Below are 19,403 nucleotides of genomic sequence, written 5' to 3' on the forward strand. Positions count from 1 at the left end.
ATGTAATAGTCCTTCAAGGAGGGCATACGTGAGGTAAGAGCCTAGAATCAGCTGGACATGCTCACCGCCCGAATAAGTGCCACAAGGAGACAGAGCCGCCAAGGATGCCCCATGGGGTGGAACCCAGTAACCAGGAGAAGGGTTTGTGACAACTGCTGCTACCCCACACCTGTCCCTGTCACCGGGACCGCCGCATCTGCTGACTGTCCTCAGCCTGGACCGGAGATCCTGGCAATCCCTCTGCAGTCGCTTCCTTGTCCACACCCACAAGAAAACAGCAGAGCATGACACTGGAGCCCTGTTCTAGATGAGGAGACAGAATGGCTGACCACCAAAATGTCAGCCTTGTGAGTCACTGGAATAAACCAATCCTGCCTGCCTCCCCACAGCCCTGCCTGGGGACACAGGGGCCTCCTGTTATTACCGTCATGAGCAGTCATGTTACCGTTAACGTCATGTTGTTGATATTGGTGACAGCAATGATAGTTAACAAGACCCGCCATTTTTCGCACCCAAGAACTTGAACCAGGCAGACCTCAAGGCAGTTTAACTAACATTATTTTATTGCACCCCCTCAACAGTCCTAACTGGTAGGTATTAACCTTTTTGTTTCACAGTCAGTGAGTGTGAGGTGCGGGGAGTTCAGTACCCAGACGACAAAGGTGTCAGCTGTGTCTGTGTCGCAGATCAGAACTCTCCTGACCAAGCACTACATGTGGTCCCCCATAGACCAGGAGCCCATGGAAGAAGGCGAGAGGCGATCTAGCTAAGTCCGTATCGCCCCGTGGTGCACAGCAGGCCTGGCATGCGGTGGGTGCCCACTCTGGGGTGCAGTGCAACACCAGCAGAAACAATCCGGCTCCCCGCAGGTCACGGATCTAGGGGCGGGAGGTCCGCCACTTAGCCAGGCTCCACTTCTCGGTGCGTGGGACCTGCAGCTGAACGGGTCCCAGGACGACGTCCACCTTCTCCTGGTAGGAGCCCACGTCCCTCTTGGACCTCAGGATGCAGCCTCTGCGGCAGCGGGAGAAGTAGTCGTCAGCCCTGCACACCACCATCTTACACCGCAGGTACACGGAGGGGAAGCGCCTCAGGAAGTAGAAGGAACTGAATTTGAAGCGGGCGATGCGAGGCGACGGCTGAGGGTAAGACTGGTAGGTGTTGTCCTTCACGCACCTGGAAGAAGAGAAAAGCGGCCCATCAGCCATGGATGCGCTGCCTTCTCCATGACGCGCATGGGCCAGGCCCACGCCTCCGGCTGCAAGTTCCTTCCCTCAGAACGTGTGGTTCACACATCGCCTCCAGGAGAACCCCAGCAGCTCTGGTATGTCAGCAGCATCTTAAAGCAGCAAATCGGCGCAGGGTTTCCACACAGACAAGCAGGCCCCATATTGCACAGTGGGTGCTCGGGGACCCCGCGCTGGATGGCCCTGGAAACCCAGGGGAGTGACGGAAGCAGCAGGGCCCAGAGAGACGGCATGAAGGAAGATGACATTTCCTTTCCTTTCCTGGCCTCAGGGCCAGGCAAGGTGGCACTGGGCTACTCTCTGTTGTCTTTGGTGGCCACCAGCCCCACCCCCTCCCAAATTTCTGGGGCTGTCTCCTGACCCACCTCAACTTGCCCTGAACCCTGGATGGCTTACTTTCCACATGAGCCTAAGTACTCTCCAGTACCCCCCACTCCAATATCAACTGCCTCCTTATTCCCTCAGACGCCTCATCTCCACTGGTGTTAGTGGGAAGGTTACTTAAGAATCCCCTGAAAGAAACCTTATTAAGATATGGGTGAGGAGCATCTCCCAGCTCTACCCCCAGTTGAGCAAGCAGCTTGCATAACCCAGGAACACCCCTTAACAGGAGGATTTGGGGTGATGTAGCAAAGAGGAGAGCAAAGAAACTGGCCCATGGGGTTTAGGGTGGAAATTTTTGTGGTGGATGGGAGCTGTCACTAAGGCAGCCTGATTCTGCCTGGAAATGTGGCCCAGGGTTCACTCAGTATCTTCTTTCCCCCTTCCAGAGGGTCCTTCCTCCGCTTTCAGTGCACATTCTCTCAAATACCACATTATTTTTTCCACAGGGGTCAGTTTAGCAACAAAGATGAGAAAGAAAGTACACAGAACCTCATCAGGAAGTAGGACAGTTGTAAATGAGGTCAGGGTAACCCACGGGGCTGCTGGGCAATAATTGCATTTCCCATAAAACCACACTACTCAGGGTGGTCTGTATGGGCCAGAGCTCCCTAATCCAGGCTGCACTTCAGAATCACGGCGGGGGGGGGGGGGGGGGGGGGGGGGAAGTTTTGAAAATACAGATACCCAAGCCCCACGACAGACGTGATAAAGTGAATGTGCAGGTGGGGCCGGGGATGGGTGTGTCTGAAGATCCAGATTCCTCCAACGGGCATCCAGTTGGGTGATCTGGCTGATCCTCAGGTGTAGCCAATGTGTCCCTCCAGGTACAGTTGGGTCCACATCTACCCCCACGTGCATGCCCCCCCCCGAGGAAATTGCATTATCTTATATACATATGTGCCAGAATTTGACCAAAAAGAATATTTTAGCAAAAAAGAACCAAATCACTCATTTATGTTAATCTCAATCATCTGACATAAATTCAAATGTCACTTTGTTACTATTTGTAGAAAGAGAATTTGGGTAAGCTTCTCCCACATCTTTGCTGCCAAGGGGGCTGTTGTGAATTGAACCAACTGCATAGACTGAACGAGGCAAGCCTCAACACGTGTTCACCGAATTGACACATACTCAAACTGTGCCTGGAAAAAGGTGCTGTTTTTAGTATCTCTGGGAGGTGTACAATTTAACTTCCCAACCCTGATTCCTAGCAGAGCCCCTTAGCGTATCAGTACAACTTCTGTATTGTACTTCTATGTGATTGTTACTGAGGTGCCAAGGTCAAATTATAAGCAAAGAAATGGTGCACACACCAATGGACAGAGACAAAGGAGTAAGGATCGGAGTGTACATCCCAGCATCCCAGGACTCCTTGATGAGCTCCGAAGAGGCAAATTTGACCTCACCAGAGTCCAGTCATCCAGGGAAGCAGGACTGTAGCGGAGGAGCCCAATCTGGTCACCACTGACCCTAGCCTGGGCACCACTGGCCTGACCTCTGCATCTCTTGAGCTTGGTTAGAACCACCATTCTCAGCTGCTAGGTCAAGAGACCCCTGCTGACCCCTGCTACCCACAGCATTCCTTGCGCACCACCTGCTGTGCATGCTCTTTGCCCAGGGCCCCATCGACTCCTTCCCATTTCATCCTCCCAACAGTCTACGATGTGGGCAGCACTATTCTCATCTGATGGGGGAAGAGACTAGCTCAGAGGATACGATGCTTGCCCAGAGTGATGCAGCTGCTACATGGAGGACTGGCATCTCAATCTTGATCTGCTGCAGAATCAAGGCTTTCCCCACTACACGCCTGTCTTCTTATGGAGTTCGATTACCTGGGTCAAATCCCAGTTACAACTAACCTGCTTGGTGACCACTGGTGGTTCATTCACTTCCCCGCACATCCATTTCCCTAGATGTTAACCAGGTATGACAACCTGACTGGTTAAGTTCGCTCTACCAGAACCAAAGTCCTTGAGACTTTAGGCTACTCATGTTTGAATTGTCAGGTAAAGCTTGACATTCACCCCATGAAGACACTCCTTACCCACTCCGGATTAGATCGTAAGTCAGAGATGTAAAGTCATTGGAATATGGGGACGCCACACAGGTATCCACAAACAAGGACAAGGAGGTGTCAGAATGGATGATCTCAGCCTGAAGGTACAAGTTCTGGTTCAGGTCCACATAGTACGGGCTGCTGGTCACTGGATATAAAAATGAAGAAGATGTATAAAAGGAAATGTTCACGTCAAAATTGCCATACTGCACTTCATTGACCTCGATGGTGTCATTAGCAATGTATACGGTGTTAACCCAGGTATTCTGGAGCATTTTGCAGCAGATGTGAATGTGGAGATCCTTCTTGCTCTTGATGGTGGCACTTGGAACAGCTACTCTGAGGAAGTTGGAATAGATGATGGTATCATTATCTACCTGGGAGACAAAGATAGGAGAGCAAAGTCAAGCAAATATCACCTGTTAAGGGAAACTCACTGCTGATTTGTTTACAATGAGAGGGAAGTGACTCGGCCAGACTTTAAAACCCTCCCAGGACCACACAGAGAAGGCACATGGCTGCCATGGCTCTCATTATCTGGGCTGGGCATGCTGCTTAACTAGCAGGACTCACTCCTTTCACACAACCCCTTCCTCTACCACGTGATGGGGACTGCAGTGTGGGCCAGGTGTTGGGGCCTCCTAGGAGCTGCTCCCCATGGGAAGATGGGTGTGTCTGGATCACGCCTTTCCCTGCTGAATGACCAAGCTGTGTCCGGACTCCATGGCTTAGGGCCTTTCATGCTTGCTTTGCTTCATTCTCGCTGTGGTTGGGAGAAACCAAGGGAGGTGGCCATGGACTTGAGGGAGAGGCTGGTGGGATCAGCTTTCACTGTGCTAGTTGGATGGCTCAGTAGCAGCTTAGTGTCTGAGGCTGCCAGGACCTGAAGGGGCAGAGGGTGGAGTTTTAGCTGCAGTGGGACTCTGACCACTGGGGTAGGGGCTCCCCCAGAGGCTCATGTGGACTGAGCAATGCTGGAGCACTTCCTGTCACACGCTGCTTTGTCACTCCCCGTACCATGGGACAGGTTCCTAATGTGCCTTTTAGCAAGCAGCAAATTCCTCAGAATGTGGGTCTCTCATGCCATTTGATGTGCCTAAGAGCGACCTTCAAGGGAGAGAGCCTTGCACCCAGTGGTCTGTGAGCATCTCAAGGATAAGATGATGTCATCAGGGCTTGGTACTGTGTCAACAATACTGTCAGGAGCATCAGTAGACACCATGGAATGAATGAAAGGTACAGGGGGCAGGGCCCACAAAAGTACTATGATGGATGAAGAATGGGACCCGGATGGCCGAGAGGACACAGGTGAACCAGGCCTTCTGGAAGCTCCATGGTCATGATCATCTGGCCGCAAATGAGGCAAGCACAAGCCAGTCATTGCCTGGCAGAGAAAGTGAGTAACTCTTTCCCTCCCGATATGAGGAAGGCCAGAAGCAAACGTCTTTCTGCTAGCCAGGTACAAGTTCCCCTAAGCAATGGATACTTCTGCAAGAAGGAGCACAAAAAGAACACCATGGTGGCCTAAATAGAAGTCCTAAAATGTGAGGCTAGGTTACTCTTAAGAAAAAAAAAAAAAAAGAGGTTTTTCAAGTCACATGTAGTCATGCACCCTGTTAAGAACCAAATTCTATTCTTGGCCATTTGGAAGATTAGACAAGCTCCCTGCTCAATCCCGCACTTGTACACCTTAAATATCATTGTTCTTCAGAACAGTGTGTGTTGGAAAGGCTTTCACTTCATGCTTGTGGTTGCATAACTCAACTCTGAATTTGTCCCTTCCCGAAAAACATGGGGAGAAAAATTTAACAAGTAATTTAAAATGGTTTTGCTACCCCGTTTTCTTCCTTGGGCGACCAGGGAGGTCTCTGCCGCCCCAGGCCTACAGGGGAGTGCCAGATCCCTCACTCTGGACCCAGCTCTGGGAAGGCATCCCTCTGGTGGGGTGGGGAGACTTCATCTATCCTATGCCCTCCATTCGTGCAAGGAAAATACACTATATTTTCTAAAAAAAAAAAAAAAAAGAAAAGAAAAAATAATGGGCTTTATATGTGAGTGCTAGTGGTTGTCAAAAGAAACCATATAAATGTGACTCTGTTACTCCTTCAAAGACAAGCTAAGGTGCCTTCAGTTCAACTCTGTACACTAAAATCAAAGTTTTCTTGGAATTCACATTCGTCTATGGCTTCTATGCTCAAGCTAAATTCTGAATCCACTCCAAGCAATGAACATGGAATGCAGGTTTATTTCTTGATCGTAAGAAGCAGTTCCAATTTTAGATTAAAATTCATTATTAGGTGTCTGCTCAGTTCGGAAGGAACTCAGGATATAAGGGGATGTCTTGAAGATAAGGCAACTACTATTCCCATGAAGACTGGGACTCTTCCCCTTGGTATCCCTCTCATGTGGTAGGGAGACCTCACCTACTCAGCCACACCAGCCACCATTCGTCAGACCTGACTCAGCGAGGCTCCTGGGGGAGCTGTGGTCGGCTCTGCCTGCAGATCATGCTGTCCTGGCTTTGAATCCGGGCTCAGCAGATCATGACCATGTGGCCTCGGGCAAATGGCTTAACTTCTGTAAGCCTCCAATTCCTTGTGATTACGTGGGAATGAAAGTTGCCCTGAGAATTTCGGAAGTCATGTAGAACTGAGTTCAGTGGCTGGCATACAGATTAGCCGTTTATAATGTGATTATAAAAGGGTTAGGCTCCACACCAGCACCACTGAGCACTCAGTCTGGTAGGGGATGCAGGTATTTAAATAAATGGCGGAATGAGAGTGTAGTGCAAGCTGGCCACCACCAGCCACCTTACAAGGACCAGCATTGGCACATTGCTTTGGTGGCTTCTAATGGACATGAAGGAACAGCGATGGGGTGGCTCAGATATCAGAGTCTCCGGGTTGCACACTTGGAACCAGGAGGGATAATCATCTTTGGTGCATTGACTCCTACTGACTAAACTCATGACAAGCCAGAATCCAACACAATTAAATTACAGGGCAAAACATGTCTGGTTGACTAGAACATTTGCATAGCATGACTGATATGTACCCTTGTCTTCATGTAAGTCTCCCTGACTCACGCAGTTCATCTGAGAAGGAGACTTGGTATCTGTAGGGACTGAGGAAAGGAGCCAGGTGGCCATAATGGCGATTATGGACCCTTTAGGCCTAGGCAGCCACCCGTGGCTGATAGGCCAATCTCTTTGGGCTAAATGACTACCCTCTTCCTCTGCCACTGTTTCTTACGTGTCAAAGGATCAGGAAATTACCTTGCCAGGTAATTAACAGTGTCATCTTAGCACCTAGCCCAGGGCTGGCTCACAGCAAATGCTTAGTACATCTTTGGTGAATGACAAATTGACATCCTCTGAACATGTGGGTCATGCACATTGCACATATTCGAGCATTTCATGTTGTGTATTTACTGTAGTCCTAAGCCACATTATTTGCATCATGTCTCTTCCCTAACAGACAAAACCTTGAAGTGATTACTTAGGCATCATCCCAAAATTCAGAATTTAGATGATTTCAAATAAATTTACATAAAATAAAATGCAACCATTGTAAGCATGTCATTCAGTGAGGTTTGACAACAATCACCACCACAATAAGATACAGAACATTTCCAAGAACCAAAACAGCTCCTTCCTGCCCCTTTGCAGGCAATCCCCTCCAACCAGGTCGGCTTTCCATCATACATTTATTCCCCATTCCTGAATTTTACAGAAATGGAATCACAGAGTAGGTACTCTTGTGTGGCTGGCTTCTTTCACTCAGTGTAAGGTTTTGGAGATTTTCAGAGTCTGACGTTTGTCCTGCTACTTCTTGGCCAAGTGGCCTCGGGCACCTGTTTGACCCCTCGAAGCCCACCCCCTCTATTTTTAAAGTGGGGGGACAATGAGAGAATACTTGATGGGTATCTGGGGAGTATGACACCTGCCAATCCTAGTGTTTGGCCCTGGGAGGATGAGCATCCATCCATTTTGCTCAGGACTAAGGAGTTTTGTAGAACATGGGACTTTTCCATGCTGACATCTGCAAAGTCCCAGGTAAACCGAGACAGCTGGTCACCCTAGATGGTGATGGCTCAGCTGCAGAGGCTGATTTACTGTGAAGCTAATAAAGCTTCAGCCTCAGGGCCTCCCCTATGCAGGTTCCTCCAATGCCTAGCAGTGTATTGGCACAGCCATATGTTTCTGTAAGATTTATAAAAGTAAGATACGTTTGCATTCTTCTGCTTCATGAGGCACCCACCCCTCTCACTAACCCCAACCCCAAACTGTATAAGCTTCAGGCCCTACAAAATCTGGAGCTGCCCCTGGGAGCTGCTATGATTATTGCTGATGGGAATGGCAGCCTGCCATGCACCCTCTGGGCATGACAGTGTGGGGGAAAATGGCCTGCTGACCTTCCTTCCTCATCCTTACATTTGGAAATGGCTATCGCTACATCATGGCACTAAGGGACAGATTTAAATCTTTACCCTGATTACACCGGTTATACCATCATCATGTCACTTGAATCCCTAGAATTCAAGAAACACAGCATACATCACTATAAGAAAGCTAATTCAGGGCGCCTGGGTGGCTCAGTTGGTTAAGTGACTGCCTTCGGCTCAGGTGATGATCCTGGAGTCCCCGGATCGAGTCCCGCATCGGGCTCCCTGCTCAGCAGGGAGTCTGCTTCTCCCTCTGACCTTCCTCCCTCTCATGCTCTCTCTCTACCATTCTTTCTCTCTCTCAATAAATAAATAAAAATCTTTAAAATAAAAGAAAAAAAAGAAAGCTTATTCAGCAGGAGATAGTGTAGGAAGCCCTAAACTTACCTGCTTGATGGTGCCACAGCCCGTGTATGGAATTGTGAACGTCACCTGGCTGGCCGTTATTTGGGGCTGACACTGGGAGCTTTCATTCCAGTTGGGAATGACAAGGTCCTTGGCAGAATAGCCCAAGGATTGGAGGTAGCTCTTGCTCACACTGGCTTGCATGTGGTTTGGCAGACAAAGCAGCTCTGGTGGATGAGGGCAAACAATGTAGGCAGTCAGCACCCCAGCAAGCCCACTAGGCACTCCTCCCGTATAAAGGTGCAGAGACCAAGATGGTGGACAAAGACAGCCCACATTGGCTAGCCCTCACACAACCCCCCGGGTGCCCCATGACTCAGGTCAGTGTTATTCTCACAAGACCCCTTTGAGGGCATAGGGACTTAGGATTCCCCTGATGGAGAAATGGAGGCAGGACGTGAAATGAGTAAAATGTTTTGCCAACCTACCATTTATCCATAAAGTAAAGTCATGTTCCAGTGAATGGTGGAGATGTTATAAAATAAAGTCCTTTAGTTAGGAATAGGTCAATGCTTAAAATCCTGACTGCAAAAGAGAGCTTGGACATCACCTCACTCAGTCCCTAAGCCAATCTATAAATCAGTCCATTTAATAGCTGAAATCGTGGCCATTAGCTGGAAGTGGCTGAGTGATCGGCTCAGTCCATCTTCAGATAGCAGACAAATATGCTGTCCTGGGACATAGTCCAGGGGCCAGGTGGTCACCTGTGTCCTTGGCACTGACATCTCACCATGTGCTGAAAGTATGACCTCACATCTTCTTTTTAGTCTCTGCTGACCACAGTAAGACCACCACATGGCCCATCAACCAGTTCTGGCCCTTGATCTCATTTCTGGGCAGCCAGAGTCCCAAGACCACTGCTCGTGGCCCCTTTCAGCACCAGATTAAGCCGTGGTGACCTGACAAAGCTGTTCTAGTTTCTTATTTCGCAACCACAGAAGGGTGGAGCAGAGGTGTCCCCCACAACGAGCCCCCATGAGGCGACTTACTGGTGTTATCTTCAGAAGGGCTGGAGTAGTAGCTGGCCTGGAAACCCCTCCTCGTGATGCTGCCATCGCTAACAAAGCGAATGGACATGAAGTTCGATGAGGAACTGAGGGAGCTCTTGGCTCCATCACAAACGCGGGCAATCAGAGGGGAACTGTGGGAGGGGCCATCGAACACTTCAATATAGTCATAGTTGCAGCCACCTTCAAGCCTGCAGGGACACAACACAGAGTTTTGGCGTCACTTTCAGCCAGGATTTGATGCAGGGGGTCAGATCTCAGTGAGTTGGGGGAGTGGGGAGGGTCACACCTTTGTGGCAGAAATACTGACAAAATTAATAGTTGAAAATAACAGAATGATATTCACTTCCCTGTGATCGCCACACACGAAACTTCGTCCTAACTTTCGGGGTCACACATATGAAATCGACAGCCCCTCTCCTGACACTCCTTTGCATCATGAAAGGAGAGGATCACAACCTGCCTTAGACTGCTTCTTCAATCAAAAAGACCCTGGCTTCCCATTGAACAAAATAAATAGTCATGAATCCATAGTGATAGAAATAAATAACTGGACTAATAAATATTGGACAAGTCAAATAACCTCTCTGAAGGTTAGGTGGTCGACCTTCCTCCATAGGATCGCATGAGCTTCAAGTACAGTCTCTGAGATCCAGAATGCATTGTAATGGTGAGGAGATTAAAATAATATTATAACTTCTGCAAAACGCCAAATGAATTTCCAAGGCAGAGATTCGCAAAGCCACAGCAACCAAAAAGCAAGAGAGAAGGCTATTGTGTTCAGGAAAGGCTGTTTCACAGAAGAAATGATGGTACCCTCTTTCCTGGACACCAGAAAATACTCGTACCTCTGCTTGGTCATGCCCCTCCTTGGACCAATCATATATTAACGTGGCTTTGACGCTGTGTCCTCTGCTTAAAGCAGTGATTCCCCATTTTCACTGAATGAGGAACAGATAAATGAGCCTCTGCAGCAGAGATCTCTCCACCTCTACTTGACCCCCCAGAGTTCACCCCCCAAAAAAGGAGGCAGTGGAGAAAAAAAGGGTTAAAAAAAAAAAAAAAGCCTGGTGTGGTTAATAGGATTCTGTGTGTTACTCTCACTCCTAACAGGCAGCCTTCCCGTCGGATAACCTTTTCCAAGTATTTTCACCTCTTTCTCCCTTGTGACCTTCCCAGTAGCCAGAGATGAGAGGAAAGCAGGTATTTTATTTCCTTGTTTTGACCAAAGTTCAGGAAAATTAAGTGATTTCCTGTGGGCACACAGCAAATGAGTGACAGACCTGGGACTTTAAACCGGGGCTCTTGTCCCGGCCCCACCTCTGGGCTAGGTGAAAAATTGAACCCATAAGAGAAAATATCAATTGGGCTAACATATCTCCTGAAGGGCTAGGTGCCATTTATTCTGTTCTAGGACATCTGTGAGGCCCCCACGCGTTCGGCTCTGCACCCACGCACTTACTGGACATCTCTGAAGACAACAGTCACACGGTAGTTACTTTGGACTTCAATGTCCCACACACATCTGGCGTTGTTTGGATAGTTCCCTGGATAGAATGGGCTGGAAAAGTACCCGGATGGCTGGGACAGGAAGCCTCCGCAGGAATAATTTGCTGTCGGGAAGAAATGGAAATCTGGAGGGCCCCCAGAGCCTGCTGCACAGTCACCTGGGGAAATTTTTAAACAACCCCCTAGACAGAAAGCCAGCAGGAGGTGGTGTAGACCTGCACTGTCCAGGGAGGCTCTACTTAGGGGAGCCATCTCCTCATTTTTTTCAATGTCCCCCTACCCCCACGCCCGCTACCCCACCCAGGGGCACTGTCATTGAGGGGAAGGGAAAGGGGGGTTGTCAGGGAGCCCCAAACTTACTGTCTGGGCGAGTGGCATTGTGAACAGGAGCTGTTGACCAAGAGAAAAGATAACAATCAGTTTCCTGGTATCGTTGGCACAAATGTTCGGTGCTCACTTGCTCTGTGCAGAAAGGTGCCAACCCCGGGTTCACAGTGAGATGCTGGATGTGTGCCCTCAGAGAGCTCATGGCCTGGAGCGGTGGACGGGCAAGAGCAAATCCCAGCACGGCAGGATGCGGCTGTGATCAGGGCAAGCCCAGGACATGGTGGGAGCCCAGAGCGCTGGCTCCTGACCCAGACCGAGCAGAGAAAGGGCGGCCGGTAATCGGGGCGGTGGGTGCGTGGTCAGGCAAAAAGGTAGAGAGGGGGGGTTCCATGCAGGGGGACCCAGGCCTGACAGTCACTAGCACACGTAGGCAACATCAGTGTGGATGGAGCAGGAGGGGTGGAAGGAGGAAACGAAACAGACAAAGGAAGTGGGTCTGCCCCCGGACGTGGGAATCTACACCCAGAGGGTCCTGAGGAGTCACAGGAAGGGTGCGAAGGTGTGGAGGCTGGGACTGACGTTGGCATTTCGTGAGGACTCCCCCAGCCGCGGTGTGAAGAATGGCTGGGGGCAAGGCTGAGGGGTTGCTGCTGCAGGAAGCTGGTGGTGAAGAGGAGAGGATGGGGATGGAGGGGGAAGATCTCAGGAGCCAGGAATGTGCTGCGAGTGCTGGGAGCAGGCTCAGCAGCGGTTCCGGAGTGGGCAGCCAGGAGCTTTTGGTGGTTGCACACGGAGCTCAGTGATGCAGCAGGACCCACTGGCCTACACTGACCAGGGTCTGGTGTCTGAGGGGACAGGCAACACCTACACGGGTGGCTGGCCTCTCCTAGAGACTGACCAGAGATCTGACTCTTAGGCTGGCCAGGCCACTGACGGTCGAAGAGGAGCCCAGAGAGAGGCCCAGCTCTCCTCGGGTGGGGACATCCGCTGCAGGAGATACCAGTGCCGGGGAAGACATAAGGGGAAATTCCTGGGAGAGAGAGTGGCATGCCCTGCACCAGCAGCAGAGAGGGCCAGCCAGGCGGCTGGGTAGAAATGACGGGTACTTACCATGCGTTGTTGGCTGGCTTCCTGAAAAGGAAGAGGAGAAAAGCATCAGGCACTGAAATGTGGTGGGAAGAGGGGCCCGCATGAGGCAGGGGCACACCCATGTGACTCACAGTCTGACCTCTTCTGTGAGTGCACCCATGGCCTGTGGAGTTACTGCTGTAAGGCCTGTGTTACTAGGGGGAGGCCTTGGGTGGGTCTCCCCCGCTGCTCCCCAGCCTTATCATCACTTGGGGCTCATCAGCGCCACGACCAAGGTCACAGCATCACTTATTCCTCATTTCCTACTTGTCTGGAATTGTCCTAAGGTTTTACACGAATGAGCCACTTAGGTCTCCAATCGCCATTGGACGCAGGTGCACCATGACCATCTCCTCTTCGTACAGGAGGAGACTGAGGCTGACAGATGAGACCTCATTGCTAAAGGTCGCAGAGCCAATGGAAGGGTGAGGACACACATGCATACTAGCCCTGTGGCCAGTATAAGAGACAACGGGGCCCCTGCATGGTCTCCTGGAGCGGGAAGACCAAGGGCACAGCTGCCAAGCTCCAGCCCCACCTCCATCCCCGGAACTGAGCCACAAACACCATCAACCACCAGCCCTTAGCTTTCACCCTGCAGCAGGTGGGAGGTGAAAGGGGCCTTCCACGAATGACACCGCATGGTACCTGAGCAAATGACTCCAGCATCTTCACTGTGGGCACAGTTATGGGAGAACCAGCCTCGGTTCCGGCACTGCCAGAGAGTAGATTCAGTTCCTGAGCACACTACATCGTCCAGGGTGATGGGGCCAGAGCCGGGCCCAAAATAGGCATTTCCCACGGCAGATACTGCATATCCACACTCCAGCTGTCTGCAGACCACCTGGGCAACCTGAATGCCCCAGGAATCGTCACACACGGTCCCCCACGTGCCACCGTGGTAAATTTCCACACGCCCGGCACATGCATTATAGGAGAAGTTTGAATTGACTAATCTCAAGCCGGCATCTGAAAGACACATGGCATAAGAACTGAGGGTCATTGCCACAACAGATCTCAAAGGCCAAATAACCCATGGGCCTTGCTCACTCCTAAAGTCCCCAGGTGACTGATCAGGGTACAGACATCTCCAAGATCAGCTGGAAGGGGCTTAAGACACCACAGACCTCAGACCCCCTCCCCCTCCAGATGCGGACACGTTGGCTCAGCAAGGTCAGTCACCAGGTCTCCCAGGAAGTGGCAAACCCAAGGCCAAGGTGTGTCCGCGATTCCCCACATCTCTCGGGCTTGGTTTACCAGAGTCGGCTGTGAGATAAGGAGGAAGGGCAACACATGGCTGAGGTCCTTCTTTGCATTCACATAGGAACCATGACATGCACGGAAGCAGGGTCCACCTAAACACACTGAGCCCCGAAAGTCAGTTCTGTCAGATTTAGTTTGAACGCACCTCTAGGAAAGGAGTTATACCAAGCAGAAAAGCCGGTGTTTTGGACACTGACATCACTTCGAAATCGAACAGTCATTTGGTTGTAAGAAGATGTGAATATTTGCCTGGTGTCATTACAAATTTTCCCCAGCAAGTTACTGCTATTCAGTGATCCATCAGAGATTTCAACATAATCAAAACTGCAATTTCTATGCGTCTCCAGCCTGTATGAAAAAATGCACTCATGTCAACATTGGAATTTCTATTGCTCCTGTCTTTTACGGATAGTTCGGACTTTCACGAGCCATGTTACTGAACCTAAGATTTTCTTCTTGTTCTTCTTCCATCAGATCAAAGGACTTCCCTATGTTGCCTGATGCTTCATGGTAGGATCAGAGCAACGTAATGTCTAGCCTGTGGCACCTGAGAGTGAAAAGCATCTCAGCCCAGCACACAACGCAGACCACGGAGGCCCAGCCTCCACCAGGTGATCTGAATGTTACTTACTGCAGATGACTGAAGCCCAGATTGATGCGGTAGCCGGGGTTCACTTCTATTTCCCAGACACACTCGGCATTGTTGGGGTAGTATCCAGGGTAGAATGGGCTAGAAAATGCCCCACTGGGATTGAATAAGAAGCCGCCACAACCCAAAGAGGGTCCTATAGAGGACACAGAGAGGGACACGCCAACATGGCGGGTTTTAAGTGTGTTATAACAAGCAATTGTCTTCTGGGTAAGAGTCCTTGGGCTTCATCCCCCGACCTTACACCATGACTCGGTTTTTCCTCTCTCGGGCCTGGTCCTGGGCTGCCCACATTAGGGGCCTTAATCTGAGGATCTACCTCCCTCATGGGGCCTAGAAAAGTGACTCTCTGCCAAGAGATGACCCAAGCTTCAGAGAGAGCATGAGTCACCTTGTCACAAAAACGCCAAGAAAGCAACAAAGTTATTATTGTCATTGTTCAGTGGAGCGCAGGGATCATCTTGGCTGAGCAGGAGTGCTGGCCCATGGAGAGCACTCTGCAATATAACTTATTCCCTAGGGTTTCCGGCCAGTTGACAAGAAGCAGTGGGATGTGGGGTCGATAGCATGGTTTCTGCCACAGAAGGGCTAGGCTTGCATCTTGTCTCTGCCTTTATCAGATCCATGATCTCGAGCAAGTTACTGAAACTCTCTGCCTCAGTTCCCTCATCTGAAAAATGGGAGTGCTAATAACGTCTGCCTCATCAGATTTCTGGGTGAATTAAATGAGATAATACACGTGAACCCTGACAGCAGGGCCTGGCACAAAGTAAGTAATACTCAACAGTATCAGCTGATATCATTTATCACAGAATGATAAATAATATTAAGCATTCAAACTCTTGTTGGTCTGTTTAATAGACCATTAAAAAATATCTGGATACTCAGTGGTGATAAAAATTGAAACTGGCCCTTTCCTTATTCATAGCTCTTTTTGTTTATTTTTGCTACAGTGTACAATTCAATGGTTTTTAGTATATTTTTTTAAATTTTATTTTATTATGTTAGTCACCATACATCATTAGTTTTTGATGTAGTGATCCATGATTCATTGTTTTCATATAACACCCAGTGCTTCATGGTTTTTAGTATATTCAGAGTGCTGCAACCATCACTGCAGTCAATTCGAAAAGATTTTGTCACTCCAGAGAGAAGCCCTGTCCCCAACAGTAGTCACTCTTCATTTGCCCCCAGCCCAAGGCAACCGCTAATCTACTTTATGTCTCTACAGATTTGTCTATTCTGGACATTTCATATCCATAGAGTCTTACAATATGTGGTCTTTTGTGACTGGCTTCTTTTGCTTAGCATCATGTTTTCAAAGTACGCCCCTGTTGTAGCGTATATGAACAAGCACCAGGACTTCACTTCCTTCTATTGCCAAGTAATATTCTGCTGTATGGATGGACCATATTTTGTGTATCCATTCACCATGATGAACATTCAGGTGGTTTCCACTTTGGGGTTATTAGGAACAAAGCTGCCCACCTGTGAACATTCATATGTAAGTTTCTATGTGGACACGTGCTTTCCTTTCTCCTGAGTATATGCCCAGGACTATAATTGCTGGGTCATATGGTAACTCTATGTTTAACTTTTTGAGGAGCCACCAAACTGTTTCTCAGTGGATGTACCATTTTATATTCCCATCAGCAGGGCGTGAGGGCTATGACTTCTCCACATCCTCACCAACACTTGCTATTATTTGATTTTTTTTTATTCTAGCCGAACTACTAGGTGTGAAGTAGTATCTCTTTGTAGATTTGCTTTGCATTTCCACGATGGCTAGTGATGTTAGACATATTTGCACTGAAAATATTCAATGACATAAACAAGTGGCCATATTTGCATGTGCTTATTGACCATTTCTATATCTTCCGTGGAGAAATATCTATGCAGATCCTGCGCTCATTCTTTCATTGGGTTATTGGAATTTTTATTATTCACTTGTAAAAAGTTCCTTATGTATTCTAGATGCAAGTCTCTTATCAGATGTATGATTTGCAAATATTTCCTCTGTTTCTATGGAAAAATGGTGCTTCTTAAAGATAATTTAGCCTTTAAAATATGCCTACCCATAAGTTCTATATCTACACTGGGAAGTAATCAAAGATAAAGCCAAAGTTTCAGAGCAAATGGTATGCATTACAGATTTCTAAAAATATAATAGAGACAATTATAAAATAAAATAAAAGTGTTACTGTATGTGATTACCTAAGTACATAAAATAGACTTAGAAAGAATTAATCCTTTTGTCCTGTGATTAGTAATGGTTTAATTAAATCATAATATATCCATAGAATGAAAAACTGTGTGCCCAATAAACTTTATGGTGTGAAAATAATTTCAATACCTTAAAAATGCTAAGGACATAAAAATAAGTATTCTATACTCATGTGAAAACGAATGTTATAAAATAGGGCAGAAAGCCTGGCGTCATTTGTGTATGTGTGCATGTTGGCGTACGTATCAAAATGCCAATTATGATTAAATATTCACCCATTCATTCATGTATTCATTTATTCTTTCTAGAAAACATTTATGTCATGCCAGATACAATGCTAGAAATAAGGATGCAAGAGGGTAAAAGGGAGATATGGTCTCTGCCCTCAGGAAGTACACAGTTTGGCATAAAAGTCAAGGATGATCTTTTGCAAACAGACTTCTGATTTTGCAATTCTCCAGCTTAAAACTTGTCAACAGCTCCAGCTGTCCTTAGGATAAAGTCAGGAGTTCTAACCTGTGCACAAAGCTCCGAATGATCTGGCAACAGCCAAGCTCCTTCCCACCCAGGCCTACAAAGTGTTCCCTCTGTCTGGAAGGCATGTCAGCAAGTGAGCCTGCTTCTCTTGTGTACCTCTGCATCAGCAGCACTTCGTGAAGAACTTCCCCTAATCCCTTGATCAAGTAAAATCTCTGTGAATATGCCCTCTTTGCACACGGAACTTCCCCTCTGAGGCATCTGTCACACCTGTAATTACATCATAAATTCAGTAGTAAATATTTACTACTGTGAGCTACCTGAGGGAGGAGATTGTTTTCTCTTTTTCAACATTCTGAAATTTTACAACCTTCTTGATGGCCATTAGGTCATATGTACAGCAAAGACCTTAAAATACTTAGCATAAGAAGAGTTAGCATTTATTAAGTTCATTCTATGTACCAAGCACTATGTTAACTTTAGTCCAGTAAATTTATCTCTTTCCTCCAGGAAAAATTGGGGAGATATGCAAAGACTTATAAAAATATTCTACATCAGAGGATCATTCATAACAATGAGGAAATATAGACAACATAAACGTTCAAGGGAACTAGTAAACTAATTTGTGGTCATAGCTGTGTAATGAAATACAATGTAGGCATTTAATATGATGGGAAGAAAATATTCAGTGACATAAACAAGTGGCCATATCATTTCTTAGGACTGATGGGAAGCTATTGAGCAATAGCCACGAGGTAAAATTTGCTTGTGAGGGATTGATTACTTGTGAAATTATCCATTCATTGTCTCCCTTCCTTCTCTCAAAGCTTTGGAGATACCCCAAGAAATAAAAGCCTTTAAATCTATTCTTTGAAGAACAACTTGTTTCATTTCCTTAAAAGAAGGGGAAGTGGGTCTCCTTATTAAAACAAAAGCCATCCACCTGGCAGGGGGGTAAAAAGAGTGGAAGGTAGAGTGGCAGGCTGTGTGTGGGCAGCTTTGGAGCAGTGTAGGGTGGGGCCGCTCTGGGTAGGTTGTCTGCACAGGTTGAACTGGGCTGTACATTTACAGATATGTACTCCATGGACAGTCTGTTTGGGGATGAGAATCCCAAGCCCTCAGGTGGCAAACCGTGATACTTACTATTAGTAGTTATAGTTGATGGGCGCCACCAATCTGGAAGGAAAATGAAGTGATTTTAGGATTTTATTGGAAAAGGTTTCATTCCATGGTCCTTAGTTTGGTAAGGAAATGTTACTGTAGATGCTTCTATCCCTGGCTGGAGGACTTCTCAGAGCCTGGACAATTCCAATATGCACTGCGAATGGCCCAGATGGGCTAGAGTATGGAGCTAACACTTCCCAACATACTTGGCACTAAATATTTTCACTGTAGGGTAAAGAAAACCTTGGGGATTGCTCTCTCAACGTGAAGGAATTCTTGAACAGACAAGCATTGGTAGGAGTTTTATTTGGTTGTATTTCTCAAATGATCATAATTCTGACTTGAACAGTTAGATTCATCTGAAATGACCAGAGGGGAACAAAAATCCTTCCACTACACGTTCTCTTAGCAAACCATGGCGGCAGAGAGTGGCAGGGGATCCAGGTGGATTCTTAGGCTAAGCTAAGTAGGAGCTAAAGTCTGGGGCACTCAGCTGGTCATAGTAACAAACACCAGAGTCTTCAAAGAGAAGAGCCTGGGCTTCTCCTTCACTTTCTAGAAACATGAGAGTAGAATTCCAGTGAGGAGTGATGCTGGGCTGGGATGCAGTTACTCACCTGGGGTAGTAGGAGTGCTTTGTACAGCTGCAAAAAAAAGAGGACACATTATTAGTCTCTGTGAAGGATGTGCAGAAAGAAGCCTCTCAGGATCCAGAGAAACAGAAATTCTGAATGCCTCACCCACTATCACTAAGAAAGACTTTCTGGAAGGGGTCCTGAGGATGTGAAGTGTAAAAGTAAACCTCAGGGGCAGGATTTCACACACAAAAATCTATTGCAGGAATTTATTCTCACAACCTTTATGCCCATTAATACATGACTACTCTATGGGCTTATTAAGATACTGCAGTCCTCCCATAAAATTCAAGTACATCATAAGATTGCTGATGCACTTTCCACTCAAGCCATGAGGGAAAATGCCTGACCTTCAACAAAACTCAGGAAGATGAGTTAACAGTGAAAGAAAATAGTTTTTCAGAGAAAATAACAAACAAAAATAGAGGCTCAAAATTTTGAGGTTCACCTGAGCAGATGACGCCTGCATCCTCCGAGTGCCTGCA

General features: G+C 47.8%; 1 protein-coding gene across 1 annotated transcript in view; it reads right to left on the minus strand.

Moving 5' to 3' along the window:
- LOC112830467 (scavenger receptor cysteine-rich domain-containing protein DMBT1-like) overlaps positions 1-19,403 on the minus strand; it is a gene marked incomplete at its 5' end in the record, with an annotated part of 180,515 nt that overhangs the window by 159,109 nt on the left and 2,003 nt on the right. Inside the window, 8 exon segments of the mRNA XM_073890438.1 lie at positions 4,301-4,325; positions 12,663-12,692; positions 13,155-13,475; positions 13,915-14,117; positions 14,401-14,554; positions 18,263-18,295; positions 18,901-18,927; positions 19,367-19,403. The exon segment at positions 19,367-19,403 is cut by the window's right edge and continues 9 nt beyond it. Of these exon segments, the coding sequence (XP_073746539.1) occupies positions 4,301-4,325; positions 12,663-12,692; positions 13,155-13,475; positions 13,915-14,117; positions 14,401-14,554; positions 18,263-18,295; positions 18,901-18,927; positions 19,367-19,403 (830 nt within the window).

Source organism: Callorhinus ursinus, unplaced genomic scaffold (genome assembly GCF_003265705.2).
Source record: "Callorhinus ursinus isolate GAN/ISIS: 27379988/994484 unplaced genomic scaffold, GSC_fseal_2.0 scaffold155, whole genome shotgun sequence".
Taxonomy (NCBI): domain Eukaryota; kingdom Metazoa; phylum Chordata; class Mammalia; order Carnivora; family Otariidae; genus Callorhinus; species Callorhinus ursinus.